The sequence below is a fragment of the Herpailurus yagouaroundi genome, unplaced genomic scaffold, assembly GCF_014898765.1.
Source record: "Herpailurus yagouaroundi ecotype Mexico unplaced genomic scaffold, PumYag 142, whole genome shotgun sequence".
In the NCBI taxonomy this organism is placed as follows: Eukaryota; Metazoa; Chordata; class Mammalia; order Carnivora; family Felidae; genus Herpailurus; species Herpailurus yagouaroundi.
Window position 1 is genome coordinate 26,767,374 of NW_024412397.1, and position 25,925 is coordinate 26,793,298.

At 57.1% G+C, this 25,925-nt stretch overlaps 1 protein-coding gene and 1 long non-coding RNA gene across 5 annotated transcripts in view; both read left to right on the forward strand.

Moving 5' to 3' along the window:
* Positions 1 to 18,802, forward strand: part of ZBTB7C (zinc finger and BTB domain containing 7C) — a 158,859-nt gene extending 140,057 nt beyond the window's left edge. For all 4 annotated transcript variants that reach the window (XM_040478888.1, XM_040478889.1, XM_040478891.1 and 1 more), the window contains exons 2-3: positions 5,300 to 6,526; positions 16,220 to 18,802. In XM_040478888.1, coding sequence (XP_040334822.1) covers positions 5,316 to 6,526; positions 16,220 to 16,871 — 1,863 coding nt within the window. In that variant the 5' untranslated portion in view covers positions 5,300 to 5,315 and the 3' untranslated portion in view covers positions 16,872 to 18,802. The remainder of the gene's footprint in view (positions 1 to 5,299; positions 6,527 to 16,219) is intronic.
* A 3,393-nt stretch (positions 18,803 to 22,195) lies between these two features.
* Positions 22,196 to 24,278, forward strand: LOC121032641 (uncharacterized). The gene is made up of 3 exons (XR_005791406.1): positions 22,196 to 23,413; positions 23,788 to 23,850; positions 23,968 to 24,278. It is a non-coding gene; the product is annotated as an uncharacterized LOC121032641 (long non-coding RNA).
* The last annotated feature ends 1,647 nt before the right edge of the window (positions 24,279 to 25,925 follow it).

A 25,925-nucleotide genomic window follows, 5' to 3' on the forward strand; every position in this document is an offset into this window, starting at 1 on the left:
TGCTAAGGGACACTGGTTCCGTATCTTCCAGGGAGTCGTATCTCCCTGGATGATAGGATGTCAGTGTGGCTGCTGTCATCCAAAGGCTTGACTGGGGCTGAGTGACCCGCTCTCGCCATGGCTCATTCACCCAGCTGGTGAGCTGGGGCTGGCTGCTGGCAGGAAGCCACAGTCTTGCCACGTGTACCTCCCCAGAGGGCTGCTTGTGTGTCCCCATCACACGGCAGCTGGCTTCCCCCCCCACCCACCCGCCCAAGATGTCTTTCATGACCACACCATCAGGTCCACAAATCTCATCGGTTACACAGGTCAGCCGTATTCACGTGGAAGGGGGCCACACGAGGGCATGGATCCTTGCGACCAGGAGGCAAGAATCATGGGGTGGGGGGACATCTTCGAGTCTGCCCTTAGAGGGGGTGCCACTGTGTCGTGAACCACCTGTACCGTGGTAATTTCAGCGCTCAGAGCCCCTGCCCTAGACCTTCACCAGCTGTGTGCCAGGACTGTGCCGAGCATTGTAATGACAGCCCGCCCTCCAGCAGCTCACAATCTAGCTGAAATGGCAAGACGCATAACATAAGTTATAGCACAAGCAGCGTGAAATAAACGGTAGGAGGCATCAGGGGTTCGGGAGAGCTAAAGGCGGGAGAGGCCCGGCATCTGAACTGAGGGACGGGGGAAGTCTTGAAGTGTGGGTGGGATGCGGCCCCCTAGAGGTGAAGGATGCCGGAGACGCAAGATGTTGGGTGTTCTCCAGCCGGGAGCTCAGCGTGAGCAAAGCCATGGGGGCTGCGAAGCAGGATTCGTGTTGGGGGATTAGAGGGAAGGGGGTACCGGGGAATGACGTGGGGCACATTGAGAACAGCGCTGTGGGCAGTCAGCATATCCAGGTAGGCGGTGCTCAGAAGACGGGATGGGAAGGCCTGATGGGGCCTCAGCTCCATCACCTCCCCTCGGCCTCTCCCCGTCCCCTGGCGGAGCTTTGCCAGAACCACCAGGGGAGGCTGCCCGGGGAGCAAGTAGGCGAGCCACTGAACCCACTCTGAGAAAAGCCACGACCTGGGGCTTGCTTGGGAAGTCTTCCTGACGCTGCAGTTCCTGAGGCTGGCCAGGCTTTCACCTGCCCGCTGCCCCTGCCTGCTCGCCCCCCCCGCGGGGAGGCAGGGCCGCTCTCTCCTGCTGACCCAAATCCTTCCCACCCTCCTCCCCAAAGGCACCCCTGAGCATCTCTGAACGCCCGGAGTCTGGGCCACTCAGGCCACAGCAAGGACTGCTGGCCATTCTTGGTTGCCTTTGTGAAGCAGAGGCAGGAGGTAGATTGGTTGTGGTCGGGAGCATGGCCCGAGGAGCCAGACTTCAGACTCAGATCTTTACGCTGTTACTTCGTCTCTGTGATTTATCCTTTTGTGCCTTCTTTACCTCCTCTGTGAGATAGAAATAGTGATAATAATAGGAGCTATACCTCAGTGATCGTGAAGATGAGCAGGCCTGATGGCGGGCACATGATGACTCTGATCCCTCATCTGGGAACCCCATTGTTTAGGGCGGGCACTTGGCCTGCAGAGAGAAGGTGTTGGCCAAGGTTGGCCCGGCCCTAAGTCTTCCCAGTCTGCCCTATGAGGCCTGAGTGTCTGAAGCAGAAGGCTGGGGCCAGGGGGATGGGGACCAGTGTCCTCAGGTCCCCTTACTCACTGCACAGGAGGTCATGTTGCACCTGGCTGCAACAAAGCATCCTTCCTGGGACTGTAATAGAAATGGCAGCCCCGAAGAAGCACCTAGCCTCAACGATTGCCCTGGCTTCTCAAGCTTTCCCTCTGGCTCCCACCATTACAACAGGGAGGCCTGGGGTGTAAGGGAAGGAGGGAGCCTCAGAACACTCTCTGCAGCACAGATAGCTGAGGCCTGCAGCGTGGGGATGCCCTCCCTGGTCAGAGAGGAAGAGGGGAGTCCTACACAGGACCGCAGAGGGATCTGAGCCCCCCAAAGGGATGCAGCAGTGAAATGGTTTTTCAGTGGACAGGAACCACGTTAAATGGGGCCATTCAGAGCAGAACTTGGCCCCCCCCCCCAGACCTAGAGCACCTTGATGGGTCTGCCCACTTTGCACTTGCTGTTCCCACTGTTCCCTACAGCATCCTATGACTGTATCCTTCTTGCCATCCAGGCCTCAGCTCAAATGACACTGCCCAAGGAGACCTTCTCTGACCACTCTGACTAAAGCAGCCTCCCTCTTCCCACCACCTCACCCACTACTATAGACAGATGATAAGAGTCATTCACTAGGGTGGAAGGAGATCTATTTATTGGTTTAAGTTATTTCCTACCATTTGACTTTTTTAATTAAACTTTCTCTTTTTGACATAACTTGTCGACTCACGTGTAGTTTTTTTTAAATAGAAATCTAGCTTATTTTAAAGTTTATTTATTTGTGAGAGCGAGAGATAAGCACGAGCAGGGGAGGGGCAGAGAGAGGGAGACACAGAATCCGAAGCAGGCTCCAGGCTCCGAGCCGTCAGCACAGAGCCCGACGCGGGGCTCGAACTCACGAGCCGCGAGATCATGACCTGAGCCCAAGTCGGGTGCTTAACCAACTGAGCCACCCAGGCGCCCCAATTCACATGTAGTTTTAAGAAATAATCCAGACATCCCATGTACACTTTACCCAGTTTGCCCCGACGGCAGCATCTTTCAAAATCCCCGTAAAACATCAACCGAGATATTGACCTCCATACACTCAAGATACAGAATGGTCCCGATCGCCAGGAGGGTCCCTCCTGTTGCCCTCTTATAGCCACGCCCACCTCCCTCCTGCCCCACCCCCTCCTCAGCTGCTAGCAACCACTCCTATGTTCTCCATTTCTGTAATGATACCACCTCAAGAACACAACGTAAATGACATCATGCAGTATGTAACCTGTTGGTGCTTTCTTCACCCTGGCTCATCCGGGCTTTTTTTAGGTATCAGTAGCTCATTCCTTTTGTTTGCTGACTAGTATGCCATGGTGTAGGTGCACTACCACTTGGTGAGCCGGTCACTCGTTGAAGGACCTCTGGACCCTTCGCAGACATTGACCGCTACCCGTAAAGCTGCCGGGAACATTGGCGTTCAGGTCTTTGCGTGCACCTGCCTTCTTATTTCTTGGGGACAAATGCTCAACAGTGCCTGATCAAGAGCGCTGCGTCATATGGCGGTTACACATCTCGTTTTGTAAGAAACCACGAGGCTGTTTCCAGGGAGGCTCTACCGTTCTCTATGTCCACCAGCAATGGATGAGTGATCCAGTTTTCCCCACATGCTCGCCAGCATTCGGTGTTGTCTCTCTTTTTATCTTAGCCATTCTGATGGGTGTGTGGGGAGCCCCCGTTTCTCTTTGGTGAATCTTGATATTCCTTTATCACAGTTATGTCTCTGTAAGCTCTGTTAGAGCAGGGACCTTCTTGGTCTGCTTGCCGTGCTTCCCCAGAGGTCAGGGCAGTGCCTGGCACAGGGAGAGACCCAGTGACTATTTAGGGGATGAATGCGTGGCCTGTGGGGGTCCCTGGCCCTTTTGAAGATGAGGAGGCAGGGCAGCAGCAAGGCCTTCACTCTGGGAAACCTCCTGAGCACCTGCACTCCCCGCCAGGTCCCTGGGGCCTCCAGTCCCCACCCAGGGCACGTATCGTGTGAGTGGCCCTTCTCACTCCTCCACTCCTATGGCACCTGCCTTCCCAAAGTGGAAACGTCCGGAAGATAAATGTGTGGGAATCCCCAAAGCTCTTCCCACTGGGGCATGAGGCTTTCAGGTTTTGTTTTCATTTTTATTTGCTTTTCACTGTCATTGCACCAGGGTGAGGACCAGGCTTTTGCTAGGATTTACGCATGGGCCACAGTCAAGCTTTGCCCTAAGCAGAGGGGGTCCTCAATGCCATGGCACAAAAACTGAAGTGGTTTTTTTGTCCAGGTTGAATCTGTGGACTTGGGCGATGAGTCTGGCTCCCTGAAGGGAGGTGATGTCCTCTGGTGTCCTCTGTCCTGCCCTTTTGCCTCCCGGTGGCTGTCACTGGCCACACTTCATCCTAAGGGGTCTCAGAAGAGGCTTCTCTCTGCAGGCGATGCGTTTCCCTGAGGGTAACAGAATACAGACACGATAAGTTAACTAACAGTGTACTCGAATTTAATACTGAATGTAAACGTTTACTGACATGTGAAACAGCTCGCCGATGTACATATATAGCAGGTCAGTATTCCAAAGGAGAAAAAAAAGATCAAGATTTGCAAATGAATAGAAATGCCATCAACTAGAACGAAGCCGGAAGTAAGGTCAGAAGGCAAGACATATGCCTTTAGGCCCCCATTCCTGTGCCGAAAATGGGCCACAAAATGTGGTTGTTAAGATTCCTAGAAGCTGTTATCGGTTTGCTCGGGCCGCGGTAAGCAAGAGCCACAGACTCGGGGGCTTAAAGAGCAGAAACCGATTTTCTCACAGTTCTGGAAGTTGGAAGTTCAGGGTCACGGTGTCAGGCCGGTTTGGTTTCTTCTGAGGCCTCTCCCCTTGGCTTATCTTCTTCTCCCTGTGTCTTTACGGGCTCTGCCCTCTGAGTGTTGTGTCCTCCTCCCGTCTTATACGGATACCAGTCATGCTAGATTAGGGCTGACTCACGTGACCTCATCTGATCTTCAGTCACCTCTTTAAAAGTCTTCCCTCCGAAAGGAGTCACATTCTGAGATCCTGAGGCTTAAGGTTCCAGCATACGAGTTGGGGCAGGCAGGGGGGGACCACAGCGCCGCTCAGAACAGTAGCCAGTAGTAGCAACATATTCATCCATTACCCGAGTCAGAGGCTTTGTGGAAAACGAAACAAAACAACAGAGCATTTACCCAGCAGGAGCCCTGAGTGGCGACAGAACATTCCCTTGCTTGGCCCTTGACTGAGGGCCACTCCTGTAGTGCCCAGAGCAGGAAGCGAATTCAGTGGAACCGTGCCCAGGAGAAGCTTCCACAGCCTTGGCTAAATGGCGTATACTACCTGCCCATTGAGAAGCTTCAGGCCAAGGGCCTTGGGGGTGCCGGGAGAGGGCCCCGGGGGTACAGTGAAAAGCCCGCCTTGCGCGCTGGGCTCTGAATCGCAGGTGGGGTTTGGCCAGGCCAAGAGGGAGGAGGGTCAGCTTTCTGGTGGAGCGGGAAGCCTTAAGCAAAGGCAGGGGTGCCGTGGCCAGCGCGCCCACCAGCCCAGTGGCCCCCCTCACCGGCCCCAGAGCTGGGTGTCCCCTCCTGGGACTGTGCCTCTAACCCCGGCCTCCTCTCTGTGCGTCCCTGCAGGGCTCTGGCTGAGAACATGGCCAATGGCATCGACGAACTCATCGGCATTCCCTTCCCCAACCACAGCAGCGAGGTCCTGTGCAGCCTGAACGAACAGCGGCAGGACGGCCTGCTCTGCGACGTGCTCCTCGTGGTGCAGGAGCACGAGTACCGCACCCACCGCGCCGTCCTGGCGGCCTGCAGCAAGTACTTCAAGAAGCTGTTCACGGCTGGCGCCCTGGCCAGTCAGCCGTACGTCTACGAGATCGACTTTGTCCAGCCCGAGGCCCTGGCTGCCATCCTGGATTTCGCCTACACCTCCACGCTCACCATCACCGCCTCCAACGTCAAGCACATCCTCAACGCCGCCAGGATGCTGGAGATCCAGTGCATCGTGAACGTGTGCCTGGAGATCATGGAGCCCGGCGGGGACGGCGGGGAGGAGGACGACAAGGAGGACGACGACGACGACGACGATGACGATGATGAGGAAGACGAGGAGGAAGAGGAGGAGGAAGAGGAAGAAGACGAAGATGATGACACCGAAGACTTCGCCGACCAAGAAAACTTGCCCGACCCCCAGGACATCAACTGCCACCAAAGCCCCTCCAAGACGGACCATCTCACGGAGAAGGCCTATTCCGACGCACCCAGGGACTTCCCCGATTCCTTCCAGGCCGGCAGCCCCGGCCATCTGGGCGTCATCCGGGACTTCTCCATCGAATCCTTGCTGAGGGAGAACCTGTACCCCAAAGCCAACATCACCGATAGGAGACCCTCCTTATCTCCGTTCGCCCCTGACTTCTTCCCGCACCTCTGGCCGGGGGACTTCGGTGCCTTTGCCCAGCTGCCTGAGCAGCCCATGGACAGTGGGCCGCTAGACCTGGTCATCAAGAACCGGAAGATCAAGGAGGAGGAGAAGGAGGAGCTGCCCCCGCCCCCACCGCCCCCCTTCCCCAACGACTTCTTCAAGGACATGTTCCCCGACCTTCCCGGGGGGCCGCTGGGCCCCATCAAGGCAGAGAACGACTACGGTGCCTATCTCAACTTCCTGAGTGCCACCCACCTGGGGGGCCTCTTCCCGCCCTGGCCGCTGGTGGAGGAGCGCAAGCTGAAGCCCAAGGCCTCTCAGCAGTGCCCCATCTGCCACAAAGTCATCATGGGGGCCGGGAAGCTGCCGCGGCACATGAGGACCCACACCGGGGAGAAGCCATACATGTGCAACATCTGTGAGGTCCGCTTCACCAGGTGCGCATCACAGCCCTCAGGCGGGGGACCCGGGGCGGGGGGGGGGGGGGGGGGCGGGGCGGAGGAAGGGCGGGGGGGGGGGTGGCCCGTGACGACAGCAGAGAGGGACACGGAGGGCTGGGATGGAGGGGAGGCCCAGCCAAACCCCGGATGCATGGCAAGTTTATTCACTAGAAGGCATGCCAGGCCTTCCCTGGTGTGGCGATTTCCAAACTCTCCCTAAGGGGCTAAAATACTGTCTGAGATACACTCTTAGGCGGAAGCACAAGATATAACACAGATGAGGGCAGAGGGGTTCAAGTTCGGTCGGAAGCGAGGGGCCTCAGCTCCTCGCTCGCTTGACCTCCCTTCCACTTCCCCACTGTGGATCCACGGAAGCCGCTCTGAGGCTCCCCTGCGGAGGGCCGCCTCTTTATCTTATTCGGGACGGGCCAGGGGCTGTCCTAAGTATATTGCATATTGTCACCACGGCCAGGTCGTGGGGAGATGGGGAGGTGCTCTGGCCTTGTGTTTACAGATGAGCCATCCACCGCTCTGGTAAGCACATGCAGAGGAAGATGCCAGAGCTGGGACTTGCAGGACAGCAAAATCTGTGACTAGGAGACTGTAGAGACCCCTGGAGCCCTTCCGATCTTCTTTTGGGATCCGAGCTAAAGGATAAGCCTCTTGTTTATGTTCTCCGCCTTGACTCGCCACGTTGGGAAGAGGGTTGACTTCCTGCGGTTGTATAATTTGAAATTTGAAAGCAATACGTGACAAGCCTTTCGCCTTTCACAGACTCCGTGCCGGTCAGCAAGCGTGTGTTCCGTACCCACTCTGCGCGGCAACTTTCAGGTTCAAAGCTGATTAGTGGGATGATGTGGGTCAGATTGGTTCCCTGCTCGGTGTTGATGGTCCTCCTCTAGGGAAAATGGGGTCTGTCGGGGCTGTTTGTGGTCACTGGCGTGAGGCTGACCCTCCCAGCCATTTTGACGGTGGAGAAAGTTCTGGTGAGTGGCGTTGCCTCAGGGCTTGCTCGTTTCTGTGGGTCGGATGTGGACAGAGCTCTGTGACCGTGACTGACAGGACCAGGTCCTTTCCTTTGAAGATGTGCATTTCTATTCAAATCATATGCACTGGTTTGTTGGAGTCGATGGTGTCCTTCTCTTCCAGGTCCTAGGCTTATTTAGAATGAAAAATCCCCTGGTTATATAAGAGGAACCCAAGTACCTATTTTCTTACCTGCACTTCTTCACACGGCCCCCGTCCCTGGCAAAGAACCCAGCCCGAGACCCACACTTACGCCAGTGGAGCTGCCATTACCCCACATCCTCTTGGAAATTTCTCTTTGGGAACTGCTGGGGGCGCCTTCTCCTGAGCTTCCTCAGTGGGCCCAAGCTTTGGCCTTTGAGCACAGGGTGAAATTGTCTTGCCGTCAAGTTGAACAGCATATCAGGGACGGTATTTTTCGGGCGTAAAAAGAGGATGAGTCTTACAAAGTCATGAGACCCGCTATCTTGGGTGGCTTGAAAACTCTGTTTGAAGTCTCCCGAGAAGGGTGTCGGAAATGTGTTCAGGTGACCGTGGCATTGCTGAAACGGCTCTGCAGCAGGCTCCTCTGGTGACTGTTCCGCAGGACGATGCTGACGGTTTCAAAGGTGGCCTTGGGGTCCCCGCACAGCTGCTTCTGGGAGGGAAACCCCACACCGAATCTCTCCCAGATGCTTTGAGCTGACAGTGGAGGGAGAGTCCCCAGGTGCGGAGGGGCAGGGCCCCCCCCCCATATCCCACGTGCATCCCCTTCCGCCCTGCAACGCTGACCTCAGGGTGTTCTGCTGTTATCACCGCGTAGCAGCTGGACCCAAAGTTCCTGGGGATCACCTCCCGTGGTATGTCTCACTAATGCCCCTGCCGCTCTGATGCCCCACCCCCACCACCTTCTCCTGAATTCACCCCTGTGCAGGGCCAGAACACCTGAACAAGGTGTGTGACAAGAGCACAAGGCCACAGGGATAACACTGGGGAGATAAACTAGGGCACAATCTACACTGGAGTGCCGTTCACCCATCTCCAGCCTGTGACTCCCAGTCCAGGGCCCCAGGAATGACTTCAAAGACGAGCACACTCTTCACAAAGCCAGGCCCCAAGTCCACCAGAGTGCCCCCCTCCTGCCGTCCAGGGTCCGTGTCCCTAATTTCCCATACCTGTTCCCTTCACAGATGGCTGCCTCCAGGACACCTCTCCCTTCAGGGGAGCCCCAGGTCTGTGGGTTCAGGGTGATGCACGTCTCAGCATGCCACATAGTGAGCCTGCCCAGGACCCCAGGTGCCTTCCCTCCAGGCCCTTCCCACACACAGCCTTCTGTCCAGGCCACGCCGGTCTGTGGGCCCTGCCTTCCCTAGGGAGAGGGTTAAACTTGCTCAGTCACTGCAGACAGACTTCTCGCCCTCCTGACACGAGAACATTCTCTGAGTTGGCCTCCTGGTTTGGGCAGGATATTGGGTTGTATAGGAGGGCTGCATTCCAGAACCCTCCCTCCCAGCACATTCCTGATGATCACTTAGGGGGCCTCTGTGCCTGCAGCCTCACCAGCCCTCCAGGCCAGACCGGCCGCCCGCGGGGCGGCCTTGCGTCTGCCCTGCCCTCCCTCCGGTTTGCTCCTGCTCTGTTCCGCCACAGCCATCTGGGCCCCTGAAGCAGCTGCGTTCCTGCCTCCGTCAGCACCTCCCCTCACCCGGTTCCCACTGGACCGGGACCCTGCTGACAAAGATCAGACTTGCTCTCGGGCACTCCCTTCCCGGGGGCAGAGGAGCCCCAGGGTGGGAGGAGGCTGGACATTTTCTTGGCCTCCTCCCACAAGGGACCCTGGGGACTTTATTTCGTACCCTGGGCTGTGGCTGTCCGCCTGGAACGCTCCCCGACCGCCCTCCGGGTCACATTCTTCAGAAGAACTGGCTCGGTGCTCCCCTCCCGCCCCTCCCGGAGCTGCCCTGCAAGGGTTCTTCTCTGTCTTCTCTGTCTCCCACCAGCCCGTCCATGTAGGGCTTCCCGTACCTCTCCCTGCAGCCAAGTCCCCTTGCAGCCTTCCCACGGGGACCCAGAACACCTTCCCTCCCTCCTTCCCTCCCCAGATGGAGGCGCTTCAGCGGCCACTGAAAGCAGCGGCTGCCTTGACTCAGAATTCCCAGACTCCCTTGCAAGGCCAAGCCGCTCCTTGGGACCCGGCCCCCCAGAGGCTGAGGGAGCCGGGACCGGCTGCCCTCAACTCCTCCTCCTGGACACTATCTTCCCCTTCTTTCCTTGAACACAACTGGGCTTCTACTCTCTAGTCGGGCCTCCTTTCCCTTCTCCTTGATGTGACCCCGCTTCCCGTCGCCCCGAGGGACGTTGGAGGGGCCTACCCTCTTCTTGCAAAGTGGCCCTTTGGCTCAGGCTCCGAGTTACGGCCTCAGATGCCGACTCCCAGAATCGCCATGCCCATGGGGACATCATTCCTAATGGCTTCAGCCACCGTGGTGGAAGGACCCAGGATTCCTTCCCACAGAGCCCATTCTGCCCCCAAAGCCTGCCGGTAGCTCTCATTCTGTCGTTCTCCAAGGAGAGAGATGAAGGCCTTCCCCGCCATGTTGTTGTCTGTCCCTTGGCATCAGACCCTCCCCTCTGAGACGGTGCTCAATTTCCACCGGCCCTGGGGACCATTATCCTACACCGGTTGTTTCAGATAGGACACACCCCCGGAAACGGGGCAAGGCCTCAAAGGCTCCAACCAGACTATGTTTTCTTTGGCCCCACGCTGTCCCCTCCTAGCTCTGGTCACCCCGCAAGCACTTGGGAGTCCTCCTGCCTATGCCTCACACCCTGAGCATCACTCTCTGGCCAGCTGCGACGTCCCCAGTTTCCACGGGGTCTCCTGCCACCGTCCCGTAAAAGCCGCAAGGTCTTGCCTCCAACAGCGGCTGCCGGCGTGAGCCCCGTGCTGGACGCTCCGCACGCCGGCAGCAGTCTGCTCCCCAGACCAGGCCAGGAGCCTGGCTGCTGTTTTCTTCCCGTATTTTCCTTTTAGCCCTCCCACTCCTGGCAGCCCTGGGGACCTTATTAAGATAATGCAATGTCATTAGCAGTGGCAGAAGGAAGAGGGTTTGTCTCAGACCATCAGGTTACCAAGAAGTCTGGGCGGATGGTGCTGGGAAAGCATTATCGTGACCGGGAGCCCTCGTGGAGGCCGAGGCCCCCGGGCGAGACCCCGCAGCCCTCGCTTTCACTCAGGGGAATGAGCTCATGAGGACGGGCGCATCTTTCCCACGATAAGCTCTCCGGGCTGGAAGGGGGAATGCAGATCAAGGCTCGGGCACACGTGGCCGGGGCTGCTCCCAGTGCAGAGTAAAGGAAGGGGGTGGCAGACAAGGGAATCAGGGTGACCAAGAGCACGTTGGAACTGGAGTAGGGGGTCCTGAGAGCCAATCCGGCAGCTGCAGGCCAGCGGTCAGTCGACAAACGAGCCATGAGCCCCCCGCTGCGTGTTCAGTGCCATGCGCCATCCGCACAGGATACAGAAGGGTCTGGCAGATCCTCACGCAAGCAGATCCGGTACCTTCGGTGCCGCAGACTGAGCGTGAGCGAGGGCTTGAGAGAGCAGTGCCAGCCGGGCTCACGCTAAGCGCTGCTCCAGGAGGGACCGGAGGGCTCAGGGTCTCCGCGGACTGGGGCACCTTGGAAAGGGCACCAGAGTGGTCATCAGGAACCCCAGGCTCAGGGCCCTGGTTCTGCCTCTCGTTGCCTGTGTGACTTTGGCCTCCTCCCCTCTCTGAGCCTCAGCTTCCCCACGTGTAACGTGAGGGGCTTGGAGCAGGCGCTTCCTAAAGTTGCCCCCAGGCCCCTGATTCCATTCACATATGGCCCAAGATCAGGGAAGCCGTGGACGCATTACTGCAGCCTCTCTGCCCCAGTTTCCTCACGACAGTGATGGCGACACGTCCTCCATAGGCTTCTGCGAGATAAGGCGTTAACTGCCGGGTGCCCAGCAAGCACCTGGTCCCTGCTACTGGTTAGTACGGAGAGCCTTGGTTCCTTATCTGCAGTAGCCGGGACCAGTGCTCCTCGCCCATCCATGTGCTCCCCCTGCATCATCTTGCGGCCCGGGCTTCCAACGAGACAGGGCTGCAGGAGCCAGGGACAGGGAGGTGGCTCTGCAGAGGGACAGCTCAGGAAAACGGCACACGTGATGGCCCCTGCCCTGGAAATAACACGCATAGAAAATAAAAGCAGCAAAGGCACCTCTGAGCACTGTTTTTTCATCTGCCAAGAGTACCCGTACGGTCAAAAGGGGCCACAGTACGGAGAGAGAGGCTTGGCTCCCGGAGCTCACGCCCTGCAGGGGGGGCAGGGAAGGGGAGACAAATCTGATACCTATGGGGTCATTTGGGAACAGGAGACGGTGATGCTGACACGTTGTCTTCTGTTGCTCCCTCCTTGCCCCTCAGTGACCTGGCTTGAGGTACAGTACTCAGGTCGCAGATGCTCTGGAAGGCGAGGGCGAAGGACGGGGCCTGGGTGGACAGGGAAAGGCTTGTAGAGTATTGCCCTTGAATCTGACCTTGAAAGGTTGGCGGGAGCGGGAGGAGGGGGAGTTGGGAGTGGGAGACATCTCAGGCAGGGCGGTTTGCAAAAGTAAACCGAGAGAGAGGTGCAGGGAGGAGGGGGGCCGGAGCCAAGGGCTCACGGCTGGAAAGGAAGGAGTGCACACGCTGACATCCGGGGTTGGACCTCTGGTGGGAGCCCAGAGATGGAGCGCTGGCGTGGGAACACGAGATCTGCGCAGAAAGGGAAGGACACAGGGTGTGCCAAACATCCACATCTCTCAATATGGCAGGCTCCGCATTGGAGGGAGGGAAGCCTGGAAGCCCAGCTCGTGCCTGCGGGTGGCCAGGATACAAAGTGACCAGAGCACAGCCTGCTAGTGGAAGAGCATATCCATGCGCTGTGCGGGTGCAGTACTGTGGGGGACGGGGGCGAGCAAGTAGGTGGGTGGTCTCTTTTTTCCCAGCTTCGTTGAGATATGACTGGCGTCTAACATGTAAGCTTCTACAATGTCGTGAGACCACAACAACGTGGTGGTGAACACGTTAACACATCCATCACCTCAGATAGGGGTAAAACAACCATAATGCATGAAGCCAACTAGCGAGAAAGAGATTCAGTGTAAGCCCATTACGCAGAACACCCAGAACATTCGAACACTTACAGAACACCAGAGGTCACAATGGTGCAGCCCAGTGTCCCCCCACCATTGTAGAGGTCAGGAAACTGGGGCCCAGGGCAGCTAAGGACCTGGTCCAGTTCTTGGAGTGTGGCTGGCCCCGGGGCCTCTCAGCGCGCATGTGCGTTATATCCACGCGCAAAGGTCGTTACAGGAATAAGGAGGAGACGTGACCTTAGAAAGCCATTCCCTCTCTGTCCTCGCTTTCCTCATCTTGAGAGTTAAGGGACTGAATGAAATCAGTATTTTCAAGGTCCTCGCAAATATACTGCTAAAATGCAGGTTACTGGGCGCACTGACTCAGACTGTGAATCACAACATGTTAATGGGATCCTGGTAGACTGGATGATCTCTAACTTTCTTTTCCAGGACTAACATATCATAAGCTTTGCAGCTCTACCCTCCACTGCTCCCACAAAAGTCTCCATTAGGGACGGCCAGCTCCTGCCCAGGGCTGAGCCCCTCCCAAGGCATGCCCCGGTCTTCTGGCCCCAGAGTCCGAAAGCTGGCTGCAAATGCCCTGTTTTGATTGTTCTGGTCTGTACTTTCTGAGGCAGCCCTGACTCCCTCACAGGCTGGAAGTCCCCGGTTTGAAAATCTACCCTTTCTCAACCTCAGAAGAGCTTGCAAACAAACCATACCTCAGACTGCTCCCCGTGCTCCTTGGCCCCTCGTGCCTGGACACCTTTGGGAAAGCTGCTTGACTTCTCTGAGCCTCAACTCTTCCTCTAAGTGAGGACATTATTCTGGGCATGTTGAAGCTAACTCATACAGACTCAGCTTCTCTCATCAGTCCTGGACAATAGGAACTGATGTCTGGCCCCAGGTTCAGTTCTGCACAGAGAGGTTAGGTAACTTTCCTGAGGTCACCCAGAAGGTTAGTGGTGGGTCCGCAGCTGCAGCAGGGGCTCCCAGACCCCTAATGGGGGCCCCACTCCTACACCACAACTTGCCTCTCAATAACAACCTCCCAGGGTCATTGAAATGGTGTAGTCGTCTGCCCATAGCAGGTGCTCAGTAAAAGGAAGTCACCTTCTCAGCACTTCCTACACATGCCAGCTAACTGCTGCTAAGATGTGACTTAATCTGGATGCTCTAATGAAAAGCTTGGGAGAAGTTGTGGATATTTACAGCGGGCCCTTAATATCTAAAGATTTACCATTTGCACCGTCCATGATTTGAGGGTGACCCTCAGCATCAATACTAATTATGTGCAACAGTGATTTTGAAAAATATCCACCTTATAAGGTTATGGTGGGATTAAGTGAGTTGATATACTTAAAGCCCCACTGATGACTCCAACGGAGTCCTCCACCGGGCCCTGGTGAGGACACAAGTCCCGTAGCCAGTGAGCGCGCCCAGCTGACCACCTGGCATCGGCATTTCCCTGAGAGCCTAGATGAATGTGTGAGTCCCAAGACACGTCCCTCATGACTAGATCGCGTTGCTGCTGGGGCACAAAGGGCACTGTGCACCCCACTTCTGCAGTAGTGAGGAAAGAGGTGTGAGTTCTAGCCTCGGCTCTGCCATTACTCTCTGGGTGGCCCTGTCGAGTTCCCCTTTCTGGGCCCCAGTTTGCCCACCAGCAAAGGTGGCTCTCAAAGTGACGCATGGACCCATGGACCCGCAGCACCAGCAGCGGCATCTGACAGCTTGTTAGGAATGCGTGTTCCCTGCCCTCTCCCCCCGGGGACCTCCCAAAGCACCATCTCCGGGAGTGGGGCCCAGCATGCTGCTTTGTCAAGCCCTGAGAGCCGTGCTTAGGCAGGCTCAAGTTTGAGACGCACTGGCCCCTATGCTCGCTTAAGCCCCTTCCTGTTCAAACCCCCCAGTCACCTGGATGAAATGGGGGTTATGGACACCATAAGGGCAGTATGCTGTGGCTGGGGAAGGGAGTGTGGGATGTCACAGCAGGGTGCCATGCAGCCTGGGCGCAGCTGGTGGCTCGTGGGAGGGGCAGGGACGGAGAACGTGGAGGAGAGGAGGGTCTGGTGTGCGGGGACACCTGCCGGCTTCGGAAGCTGCATTCACTTCCTCCTCCCTCCCCCCATCTCCGTCTCCCAGATGCCCTGAGCCTTCCTGGGAGCACAGATAGAAGGGGTGGACCCGTCCTGGTCCAGTGTACCTAAGAATGTCCTTTTCTCTCCTGCCCCGCCCCTGGGGAAGCAGTCCAAAAATGAGAGCCAGTGAGACCTCTAGTGGCCAGGGGACACCAGGAGACCAGGACCTGCTCCCACTGTCCTGCGGTTGGTTATATTGAGCATGGTTTAAATCTGGCCATTTCAGGGCGAATGCCTGGGCTCTGCATCTGTTCTGACCTCAAACCCGAGGCAAAAATTACAAACAGATGCCCCACCCGGGGCCACACCTGCAGGGAGGAGGTAGGAGACAGGATGCAGAGCCCGTTGGCCTGCCAGGCCTGGTGGGGGAAGGCTGCGGAAGGACCCTGAGAGGGGTTCTTGCAGCCCACCTGACTCCACTTCGGCCAGGCTGGAAGGCTCCTCTAGCTGCCTTGTGCAGCGCTCAGTCTTTAGGAAGACAGCCCCGCGATGTCAGTGTTCCTTGCGAGATCACCAGGAGGTGTGTTGAATCTAGTTGGACACAAACCCGGATTCTCTCCGTCAGCGCCGGACAATAGGAACTGTGTCTAATGCTAAATTCAGCTCTGTGCAGAGACGTTGAGTAACCTGCCTAAGGTCTTTCAGCATGTTCGCGGTGGGTCTGCAGCTGGAGCAGGGGCTCCCAAACCCCAACGGAGCCCCACCTTTACACCATACCTTCCCTCTGAATAATAGCACGTAAATCCTAAAAAGCTTTGCCCTAGATTAGGCTACATTCTTGTCGCACCTGGCTCTTTTGTAAACCCTGGAATTCTCTGCAGACAAAGAGGAAAGCCCACAGCTTGGGATGCGAAACCACAGTGCAGGAGACTTGAACGAGGTGCGCCCGGCTTCTGTAGCCTCCCAGATTAGTGCCGAGGACAGACTAGATCTCCAGAGCCCAGGGGCCAGGATGGGGCAAAGGCACAGGAGGAACAGGAGGGAAGACCTGCCCGGAGACAGTGGGCGTGAAATTAAGGCGCAAGGTGGTGTCAGAGGTTGCCACACCGCGCAAGGGCTAAGGCCAGGCTGCTGACTTGTGGGGAGAAGTGTCCCCGACAGGCCCATTTTCCAGCGTGCGAGCTGGGCCTCCGACAAAGGGTGCGGCTTCCTTACTCGGAGCTGACGAGTAAGCGGGGTCCTGGAGGGAAGGAGGCCTTTCGGGACACCGCTCCTTCTCCAGCCCTCTGATCCAGGTGAGTAGCCACACCCGTTTGCAGTGAGGCCGCGTTTGCAAGTAAACCCTAGCACGGGGGCCCGTTTGCCGTGGCCGGCTGGAGCGGGTTGTGGGGGAAGGGGCTGGGGGGCGCGGCTGCCGGGGTTCCCCGCGGGGACTGACCGCCGCCTCTGCGTTGGCAGGCAGGACAAGCTGAAGATCCACATGCGGAAGCACACGGGGGAGCGGCCCTACCTGTGCATCCACTGCAACGCCAAGTTCGTGCACAACTACGACCTCAAGAACCACATGCGCATCCACACGGGCGTGCGGCCCTACCAGTGCGAGTTCTGCTACAAGAGCTTCACGCGCTCCGACCACCTGCACCGCCACATCAAGCGCCAGAGTTGCCGCATGGCCCGGCCCCGGCGCGGCCGCAAGCCCGCCGCCTGGAGGGCCGCCAGCCTGCTCTTCGGGCCCGGAGGCCCCGCGCCGGAGAAGGCGGCCTTCGTGATGCCGCCCGCGCTGGGCGAGGTGGGCGGCCACCTGGGCGGGGCGGCCGTGTGCCTCCCCGGCCCCAGCCCCGCCAAGCACTTCCTGGCGGCGCCCAAGGGCGCGCTGAGCCTGCAGGAGCTGGAGAGGCAGTTCGAGGAGACGCAGATGAAGCTGTTCGGGCGCGCGCAGCTGGAGGCCGAGAGGAACGCGGGGGGCCTCTTGGCCTTCGCGCTGGCCGAGAACGTGGCGGCCGCGCGGCCCTACTTCCCGCTGCCCGACCCGTGGGCCGCGGGCCTGGCCGGCCTCCCCGGGCTCGCCGGCCTCAACCACGTGGCCTCCATGTCTGAAGCCAACAACTAGGCTGGTCTTTGTCGATCCCAGTCCAGCGGCCCTTGCCCCCTCTCCCACCAGGCGTCCCCTGCCCTACCCAGTGGGTCTGGACTGTTTCTTTCAAATCACAAAGGAAAAGAACGAAAACGTATTAGCAGCAGCAGTGGTACTTTCTAGGCCTCCCAAGGCCTCCTGCATCCCTTTTGGTGGTGTCTGAGGTGGGCATCTCCTCCCACAGGGCCTGGAGCCCAGGGCCTGGCCTCTACCTGGCTGTCTCTCCAGCTGTCACACACAAACTCACAGGGACCCGTGCCCCGAGGAGGCCACACCCTGGGTGCCCAGGAGCACTCTGGAGCTGCGTGTGGGGCTCGATGGAGGAAGGTAGCTTGGCCAGAGGCAGACCAGGTGAAACAGGGACGAGGCCTACCGAGGGGCCTGGGGCGCCCATCCTAGCTGAGCCACCATTCTACGGCAGAGTCCCTGCTGACCCTGCTCTGGTGGGTCACTTTTCTCGTCTCCAGCCATCCCGGGATCCTTGTGGAAAATGCCCTATTGGCAGGGAAGGCTCCTGGAGTCCGGGCCCATTTTTCCTCACCGTCCTGTGACCTTGGACGGGTCGGTCGTCTCTACCCTGCTCCGAAGGGGAGCTGGCAATTTAGTTTCCCCTCTTGCACCCACCCCCACACATATACACACCTGTCCCCCCCGCCCCCCACAAAAGAACCGAGAAGGTGGGAGCTTTGCACGCCTAAAGTCTCTGGTGAAACCGTCTATCCTGCCGGATTTAGTTTTCTCACATCCACCTCTCTATTAGCACAGGTGAGGAATGTGGCCACCCTAGACAGGAGTGACAAAGAAGGGCTGAGATGTGCCGTGTCCACAGGCAGCTGTGGGGAACTCCAAATACTCCCCACCTCTCCAGGCAGGCAGGCCATGGTGTAAGCCAGGGCCCCTGGGGACGACTAGTTAGCATTGACTCCCTCTCCAGGGCTGTACAAAGTCTCTTGGGACTCCTGGGGCCAACACGGAAGGGCCGAGAGTCACCTCCTAACACCTGGCGGCTGCCCCCCTCTGCCCTGTTTCCTAGAAACAGACAAAACACCCGGTTACCCAGGGTTTATGTTTGTTGTGGGTTTCTCAGGGCTCCGGTATTGCTGGGGATTGCCCCCTTTGCTGTGTTTGAACACCCTCAAGCCCTCCCTCGTGGCTCGGGCAGGAAGCTGGGTGGTTTGGCTTCCCTCGGTGGTGGGAGGCGGGGCCCAGCTCCAGTAGGGGTCTCGGGGGCTCTGTGAGTCACAGCTGCCCACACGCACGCATGCACGCACGCACGCTCTCCCTGGTTCACAAGCTAGCAGTAGGTCTCGAGAAGGAAGACAGCTTTGCTGGCCCTGTGCCTTCCTCTTCTCTCCCCTTTCCTGCCCTCCATCCCTTCTCTTGCTGAATTTGCCTTTGTTTCTCGGTAGTCCCGACGGCAGGAGGGTTCATCTGCATGGATTACCCAGGGCCGGTGTCCCCAGTCCAGGAGCTGCGGGCACAAGAGACTTCGGCTCTTCCTGTCGCCTTGGCTTCTTCCTGAGCAAACACACACACACAAAAGAACAAAAAGGCCAGAGAAGACCACAGACTCTGTCACTCTCCAGCTCCCCAGAAGAGGACCCTGACTCCACACCCCACCAGACGCCATTCCGACCAGAGGAAACTGGTCCTGACACCCTTCTGTCTTCAGACACCATCCTTCTGGGCAGCCACCTCTTAGACTCCTGTCTCTGTTTCTGACACTTGGTTCTGGGACCCATCAGCCAACATCCCCGTGTTCCCTCCCCATCAGCCAAGGGGTTGGGGCTGACCCAAACTTTCAAAGAAAACAAGGAAAAATGAACAAGTTGGAATCCAGTGGTGTTGGGGCTTTGTTTTTATTTTGTAAAGGTAATGACTTCTTATAAACTCAGTTTTTCAGACAACTGGTTAGTTCTTTTTGTTTTCTCTTGGCTGCAATTTGGAGTTGTATATTGTAAAAGATCCAAAGATCTTGAGTACTGTATGATCGAGGAGAACTTGACGCAAATGTTTTGTGGGGGTAGGGGTGGTTGTGTTTCGTTTCGTTTCTTTTTCTTTCCTTTTTTCCTTCTTTCCTTCCTTTCTTTTTTTTTTTTTTTTTTCTTTTTTGGTGTTTCAATTTCCCTGTCCCTCTGTGGGGAAACTTTGGAATTTTTTCCTATTTATAACCCTTTTTTATGTGATTGCTTTCTGTAAAATGACACAACAGAGTTTGCCTTAGTGATTCAAAGGACAATCTTCCACAACTTTGGTCGCACGCCGCAGCCCGCCGAGAAAACCCCTCAGCTAATTTTCTGGCCTATTTATTAAACAGTATTAACTGACTTGAGTAAATTACCGAGAGTTGCACTTCTGTGAGAGGTGACCAGCCGCTAGTCGATGGGTAGGTGCTCGCTGTAAAAAAGGACGGGGCGCTCGGGTGTCAGGAGCTTACAGTAAATGTCAAAGACACCTTGGCAGAAAGCACAAACCCGTATGTAGTCGCCTGAAGGCCGGCGTTTCGAGTGACAGAAAGCTGTGCCGGCCCGTTTCCTGGTTCAGGTTGACGTCCTCCTTCCAATTCTCGTTTCAGTTGTCAGGGGGCAGCTGCGAGGTAGGGAGGCCAGAACGTAATTCCTCCATGGTCTCCCGCCCTGCAGACGTGTGAGGCGCTATTTGATCGTAAGCTTGCCTGTTGGGGATCCCCTTCCTTGCCATGGTAAACATGCTTAGGTACCGAATGCAGCACGTCTCCGGACAGGGCAGATCTGGGTTTCCAGACTCCTCCTCCGAGCTGTGTGTCCTCGGGCTAACCACTTCCCTACTCTGGGCCTCCCTTTCCTCACCTCTAACGACAAAGGGGAGTAAGTACCCAGAGCTTCTCCAAGTGCTCCACCCGAACACCCTCCGGCAGCCGGGGGCAGTCCGTTGGGGAACGGGGCCTCAACGCCACAAAACTGCCCGAAGCCACCTTCCCACAGTGTAAAATTCTGCAGCTGCGGGTTGTGGCTTCGGAAATCATGCGTCCACCTTCTATCACGTAGTATAGATGCATTTGCCTTAATAGAAAAACATCACCTTGAACTACTTGCCAGTTACACTACTTGTCTTTTCCCCAGAATCTTCTAGTAAAGTCAGAATGTTCCTTAGCGGCCCTGCAGCTTTGAGAGGCCTAAGTTCACGGCTGAGGGCTTGGGGGCCAGCCCAGCTCAGTGCAAGAAATACGAGGCCATGTCGAGATTCCACTCAGCTCAGACATTCTAGGGCCACTGGGTCCTCATCCTGGGGGTCAGTGTCCACTGACTGCTGTAGGCAAACATGGAGAAAGGATAGGGAACTGACTCCAATAGGCTTGGCCCTTGGGGGCTCCTAAACTCATGTGAGTAAACTCTCCTCTAGTCCCGGCCGGGTGGGCATTCCATAGAAGCCCTGCCAGGTATGGCCTGCTCCCTCGGGCTCCAAGGAGGTTAGGGAGTTGGGGTTCTGTCAGCAAAGGAACTCCCAACACAGGGCGGGAGGGAAGGGTCGGAGAATGAGGCCACTGAGGACAGGCCGAAGAAACGTGTGCCTCTTAACCCACAGGGGAAGGCTTAAGGGAATACGTTCGAACAGACCTTGGAACTTCTAAAGCCCTGTCAGGTAGAGGGAGGGTTGGACCAAAAGCCTGGCCAACTCAAACGGATCGGAGGGAGATTCCAGGAGGTAGCTGGGTGTCCAAACAAAGGAAGATAACTTCTAGCATCTGGAGTTGCCCTAAAGAGGCATGAGGTCCCTTGTGAGGCAGTGAGCTCTTAGTCATTGGAAGGCTTCAACACAGCCTTTCAGGAATGCCAGAGAGGAGAGTCTCCTCCAGAAGAAAGGAAGGCTGTTCCCTGGGTCCTTTCCGTCTGATTTGGGAAAAGGCGAATATATATCCTCACGTGAGCCTGGAAGGACTGTGCCAGAGAGAGTGGGTGACACGTGGAAAAGATGAGCTGGGAAAAGTTCACCAAACTCAGCTCGGTGGCCCAGGGCTGTCCACCGGCAGCCCTCCTCCGGCCACCTCCAGCAACGCGGGGCCAGAGAAACGGGACCCTGTACAAAAGGCCCTGACTTATTTTGAGGCCCTTCTGTGACCAAACAGTAATGAACCAACAGGAATGAAGACCGTCTCTCACCCTGGGCCTTTACCTGTCCCCAGGGCCCGAACTTACGGCGGAGAACAAAGGTCTCCACTTGGCGGGCTGCAGCAGTCGCTCCGTGTCACATCCCGGCAGCCCTCTCCCCAGACCCCGTTCCTCCTCGTGTCCTGCGACCTGGCCAGCTCGTCCTCCCTGAGGGTTTTCCAAGCTTACCGCAGTGGACAGGCGGGCATTTCCAGAAACAGCCCAACTGTGTGTTGCCCCTGTGTGTGTGTACTTGCCCTTCTGAGCGCCAAATGCCGTTAGGGCTTCGTAAGGGAAAGAGAAAGAGCAGGGCCTCCTGGCCACAGGCTCCCTCATCCGACAAGTCTGTCGCTCTCCAGGAGTGAAGGGTCAGGAGGTCCTGCAGGATGGAAAATGCCACCTGCAGGCAGAGGGTCGGAGGCCCCTCCAGGGACCCGAGACAAATTCCGGAATCAAAAACGTTTGTATCCGGTGGCCTACTTCCCAATCCCCCCAACCCCTCCCCGCCCCCCCCCCCGCCGTGTCACCCTGTCCCCTTCTCCGGGTGCCTCTTCCTATCCCAGCTGTCTTTCAGGACAGAGGGAAGCACTCTGTCTTCTCTTCCCTGCCCTCTGTTGACACCCTGATGGGAGCCTCCGAGGGTGAACGTGACTCACAGGCTCCCTCTCCCGGCCTTTACACACCCCTGCTCCTGGTTCAAGGTGGAAAGAAAGGCCCTGGAGCAAAGCGGTTTCAGGCCTCAAGCAGCCAACAGGTATGGCTGATTCCGACGGACAGCCTTGAAATCACCCCTGGACCTCCCCCGCCGCCCCCCACCTCTCCCCTACCCTGCTGAGGGGTGCAGGAGTGGAGGGGGTTGCAGGAAGCAAGCAGATAGCCCCTCTCCCTCCTTTCAGCTTTGAAGCACTGAGGACTGAGTCAAACAGGCATTTCCAGCAATTGATGGGGAGAGGATTCCCTGGGGAGCCTTTGCTCATTCTTTCCTCCTTACCACATCCTGGGCAGGGGCTGTTGTGACCTTGAGGGACAGAGCCCACACGGCCTAAACCAAAAACTCTGGGCCCAGAAACGGACTGACAAATAAGGACAAAACATCTCAAATCTGGACCATCCTGGAAAACCTGGAAGCTGATCACTTGAGCTGCAGCCAGGCACGCACGACCGCACACCCACACATGCACGCGCACCCGCGCGCACACATGCACGCGCACGCACACACGCTCGCGCACACAGAGTCGTCACACAAATGATACGCAGGCGGATGTCATCCCTCCTTGTGACAATAGGAGACACGGCAGTGCACGGACAAGCCCCAGCAAGGCCATTTTCCCCACAGGCCTCCCTGCTGGAATATTTATAACGCGTACTCTCATTCTCATCCTTGGGATTCCTCTATTCAACCATGAACTTTGACCCTGGCCATAAATGCAAAAGAATAAACAAAGGGGTTTCTGGAATAAGGAAGGAAGATAGAGTGAATCAGACCCTTTCCCGTGTTCCTCTAAAAATGAATACATCACACACACAACCTCTGAGTGACATTAAGTGCTTTATGTTTCCTCAGAGGACTCTTACATCCATTGGTTGACTGGATTTCAGCCCAATACGGCACATATCCTTATCCCTGTTTGTAGCAGTTGAGATTCTTAGCCAAACAGCAGAACCCATCCAGGTAGCTTAAGTAGAAAAGGCATTTATTAAAAATGAGAAGTCTCTTACAGAATCTCCACAAGGGCCGAAGAGTCAGGCTTGCAGTCACCAAGATCAGTTGCGCAGGTTGCATACTGCACAACACCAGGACCCTTGAAGAGGCACTACTCCCACCTAGACAGACCTGTATGTTTGTTGTAACAGACACCAGGTTTGTATATCACAGCCATTTTCCAGCAGATGGCAGTCAAGTGTTCAGAAGTGGTGCCCTTGTCAATATTGCACAAAGTCCAAGGCCTGGAAGCCAGGAACAACCCCAGGGCGCGCTGTGCCACATTGTTCCAGCGGAGATCTGATTGCTGCCGCTGCTAGGCGGAGACCCCACCGCTCACCTTAACACCGGCCCGTGACCCCGGAGCGCCACCCCGTGGCCCACTCCCCACCACCCTGCTGCCCGAAGAAAACACATCCCACACAGCTGGACCTCCTCACCTTGCTCCCCGCCGCCTGGCACCCTGCGCCGGTGCATCTGACTACGACAGCTCACGGCCCATGCCTCGCGGCCTAACCGCAGGCCGCCTGGGAAAGTAAGCCTCCGGCTTCTGCCTTGAGAGGGAAGGACCCATGACGCATATTCTCCAAATAGGAAAAGAGTTCCAATAATGTGGCCTCAAAACACGCCACATACCAAGCGGTTTTCTGCAGATGGCGGGCGGGCCCGAAGCCCGAAGCGGCCAGACGGTGAGGACAAGGGGGCAGGGCCGGCGAGGCACCCCCCCCACCCCACCCCCCACCCCTGCCAAGCCCCGCCAAGGGCTCTGCAGCCCTGGAAAACCCTCGTTCAGAGCTCCCCCACCCCTTGCCCGGGAGACATACAAGCCTGCCACCCCGGAGTGTAACCTTCGCCAGGCTGGGTCCCCCTTGTCCCCCTCTTCCTCCCTGCAGGGACCCAGAACTTTAACCCACTTTGCTCTGCCAGTGCTGAGATTCAGGCCCAGGCTCAGGCTCCCTCCTCAAAACGGGCTTTTCTAGTTTAATCCGCACAGCAGAGCCCGCGTGTGGGCTTTACTGACAATGGCTTTATTATCTTGCCATTTCGATATCATTCCTTACAGGAACGGCATTCTGAGACGCAGCGATGCATTTTCATTTCCTAAAGGCTGGGGTTTCCCACGAAGGTGGGCCTTTGCGGGGTGGGGTGGGGGAGGGAGGGCAGGAGGGGGAGGAGGGTGTGGCATAGCAAGAAAGAAGGGAGCAAAATGATACGGGGCTCGCCACCTTCCTTCCTCCTCCAGATGGAGCTGCTAGTGGCTGGAGAGGATTCCAGAGTCTCCCTCCCCGTCTGCTTTCAGCCCAGCCTCTGCCCGGGGACTGACCCAGAGCCTCTGTCCGCCCTGGAGCCCCCGTGTTCCCGGGCAGCCTTGCTGGGCGCCATAGAAAGAAGGAGGTGACATCTCAGAGAGCTGTCGTGGGGCTGGAGGAGGCCTGTGGAACACCAGCCCCGCCTGCCACTTAGTAGGTGCTCAATCCACATTGGTTTCCTTTTTTCTTTCCTCTCTGCCCCTTCAACGCCACGCAAAATAATTATGCTCATGTCTGTTTTTCACCTTTTTTCTTTTGTGTTGCTTTTATTCCTCCAATGGAAGAGGAAGGAGGGAGGGGGAGAGGGGCCGAGGGAGGGAGGAAAGGACCAGCGCACACGGCTTATCCCGGTGCTTGTCTGAGTTGTTGTTTTGGATAATCCAGTGATGGGGGTTACTCGGCTGCCGGCTGCTGGTTCCTGTGGGAAAGCTGGGAGAAGGAAACGACAAGGACATCCTCTTTTTAAATTAGACTATGGAGCTGGTGATTTCTCAGGGTTTGCCTGGCATGGAAAGCTGTTTGAAGACACCCAGGGAGACCCATTCAACAGCAGAACTTTGATTACCTGTGGCTGCGGCCTCCTCTCCAGATGCTGCCCGATGATAGCCCAGGCCCCCTCGGTCCCCCCCGGGCACCACAAGGACCGCTCTGGGGCTGACAGCGGCTGCCACACACCTGGAGGGGAGGGAGGCGAACAGAGGCATGTGCCTGTCCCCCATGCCAGGAAAGGAGTCGTGATTTCAGAATCGGAGCCTAAAAATTTGGCTCGGAAAGATGAGAAGGGTTCTCAGCACGGCCCTTCGGCCTGGAAACCAGGCCCCCGCCCCTGGCTCCATGTTTTAAAGGGCTCCCCGCGGGTCCCAGAATCTAAGGAGCCTGTGCCCTTTCTGGACGGCACAGGCTCAGAGTACCTGAGACCCCACCCCCACCCCCACAACTCCCAGCAGACCCCTCCCCAGGCCTTTCGGAGGGCAGGTTGCTGCAGGAGTCCCTCCCACTAAGCTGAGGGACAACCAGGGGTGGCTGTTTATTGGGGAGGATGGACACAACTCACACCTGCGGACTGGGGTGCGAGCGAGCGAGACCTCTCAGCGTTTGGGACAGGGAAGCAGCTGGGGGGTGGGAGTGGAAGCCAGGACGTGGCTGTGGGCTGACAGACCAGCTCTGCCCCACCAGAACCCCAAGGAACCTAAGGATCTAGTGAACCCAGCTTTCTAGGTTTTTCTGAAGGTATGCTCGGCAAGATTGGAGACCACAACTTAATTTATTTAACAATTTGTTAGCTTGATTTATATGTTTTGACAGAAGACATGGGGACCTCTACTTGTCTCCTTGCCCGGGCCTGCAGGTGTTGGGGGAAAGACCAAGGGAAGCCATGGTGGTCCCAGAAGTTCTAGAAAGGAAGGACGTGGGTGTAGAGGTCTGGCGGGGCTGGGGTGGGTCTGTCGCTGAATTGCATGGTGACCTCCCGTGAAATTATCTGCATTTTATTGAGGGAGCAGGACCGAGTAGCCTGCCGGAAAGAAGGGGCTCCATTTTCCCCCACCACTGCCCTTCACCCCCCTCTGCTGGATCTCCCTTCCCTGACTCCATGTTTTGAGAAGGGCCTGGACATTTTCTGGTCGTGCTCGGATATAAGAAAAGTGTCACTCTCAGTTATGTGAACCGGTTTGGCCAGCCCACACCAACAGCAAAATGTCCATCCCTCTCCCGTCTCTGCACCCCTCCTATGCTGCCCTCCACTCTTGCCACACCTCAGGCTCCTTCCTATAGGGGGACGGGAACAGCGGCTCTCTGTAACAAAATGTCACACGCTGGATGGCTTAGACGCAACAGGAACGTGTCCCTCGTGGTCCTGGAGGCTGGGGGCGGGAGCACAGTAGGGTTCAGC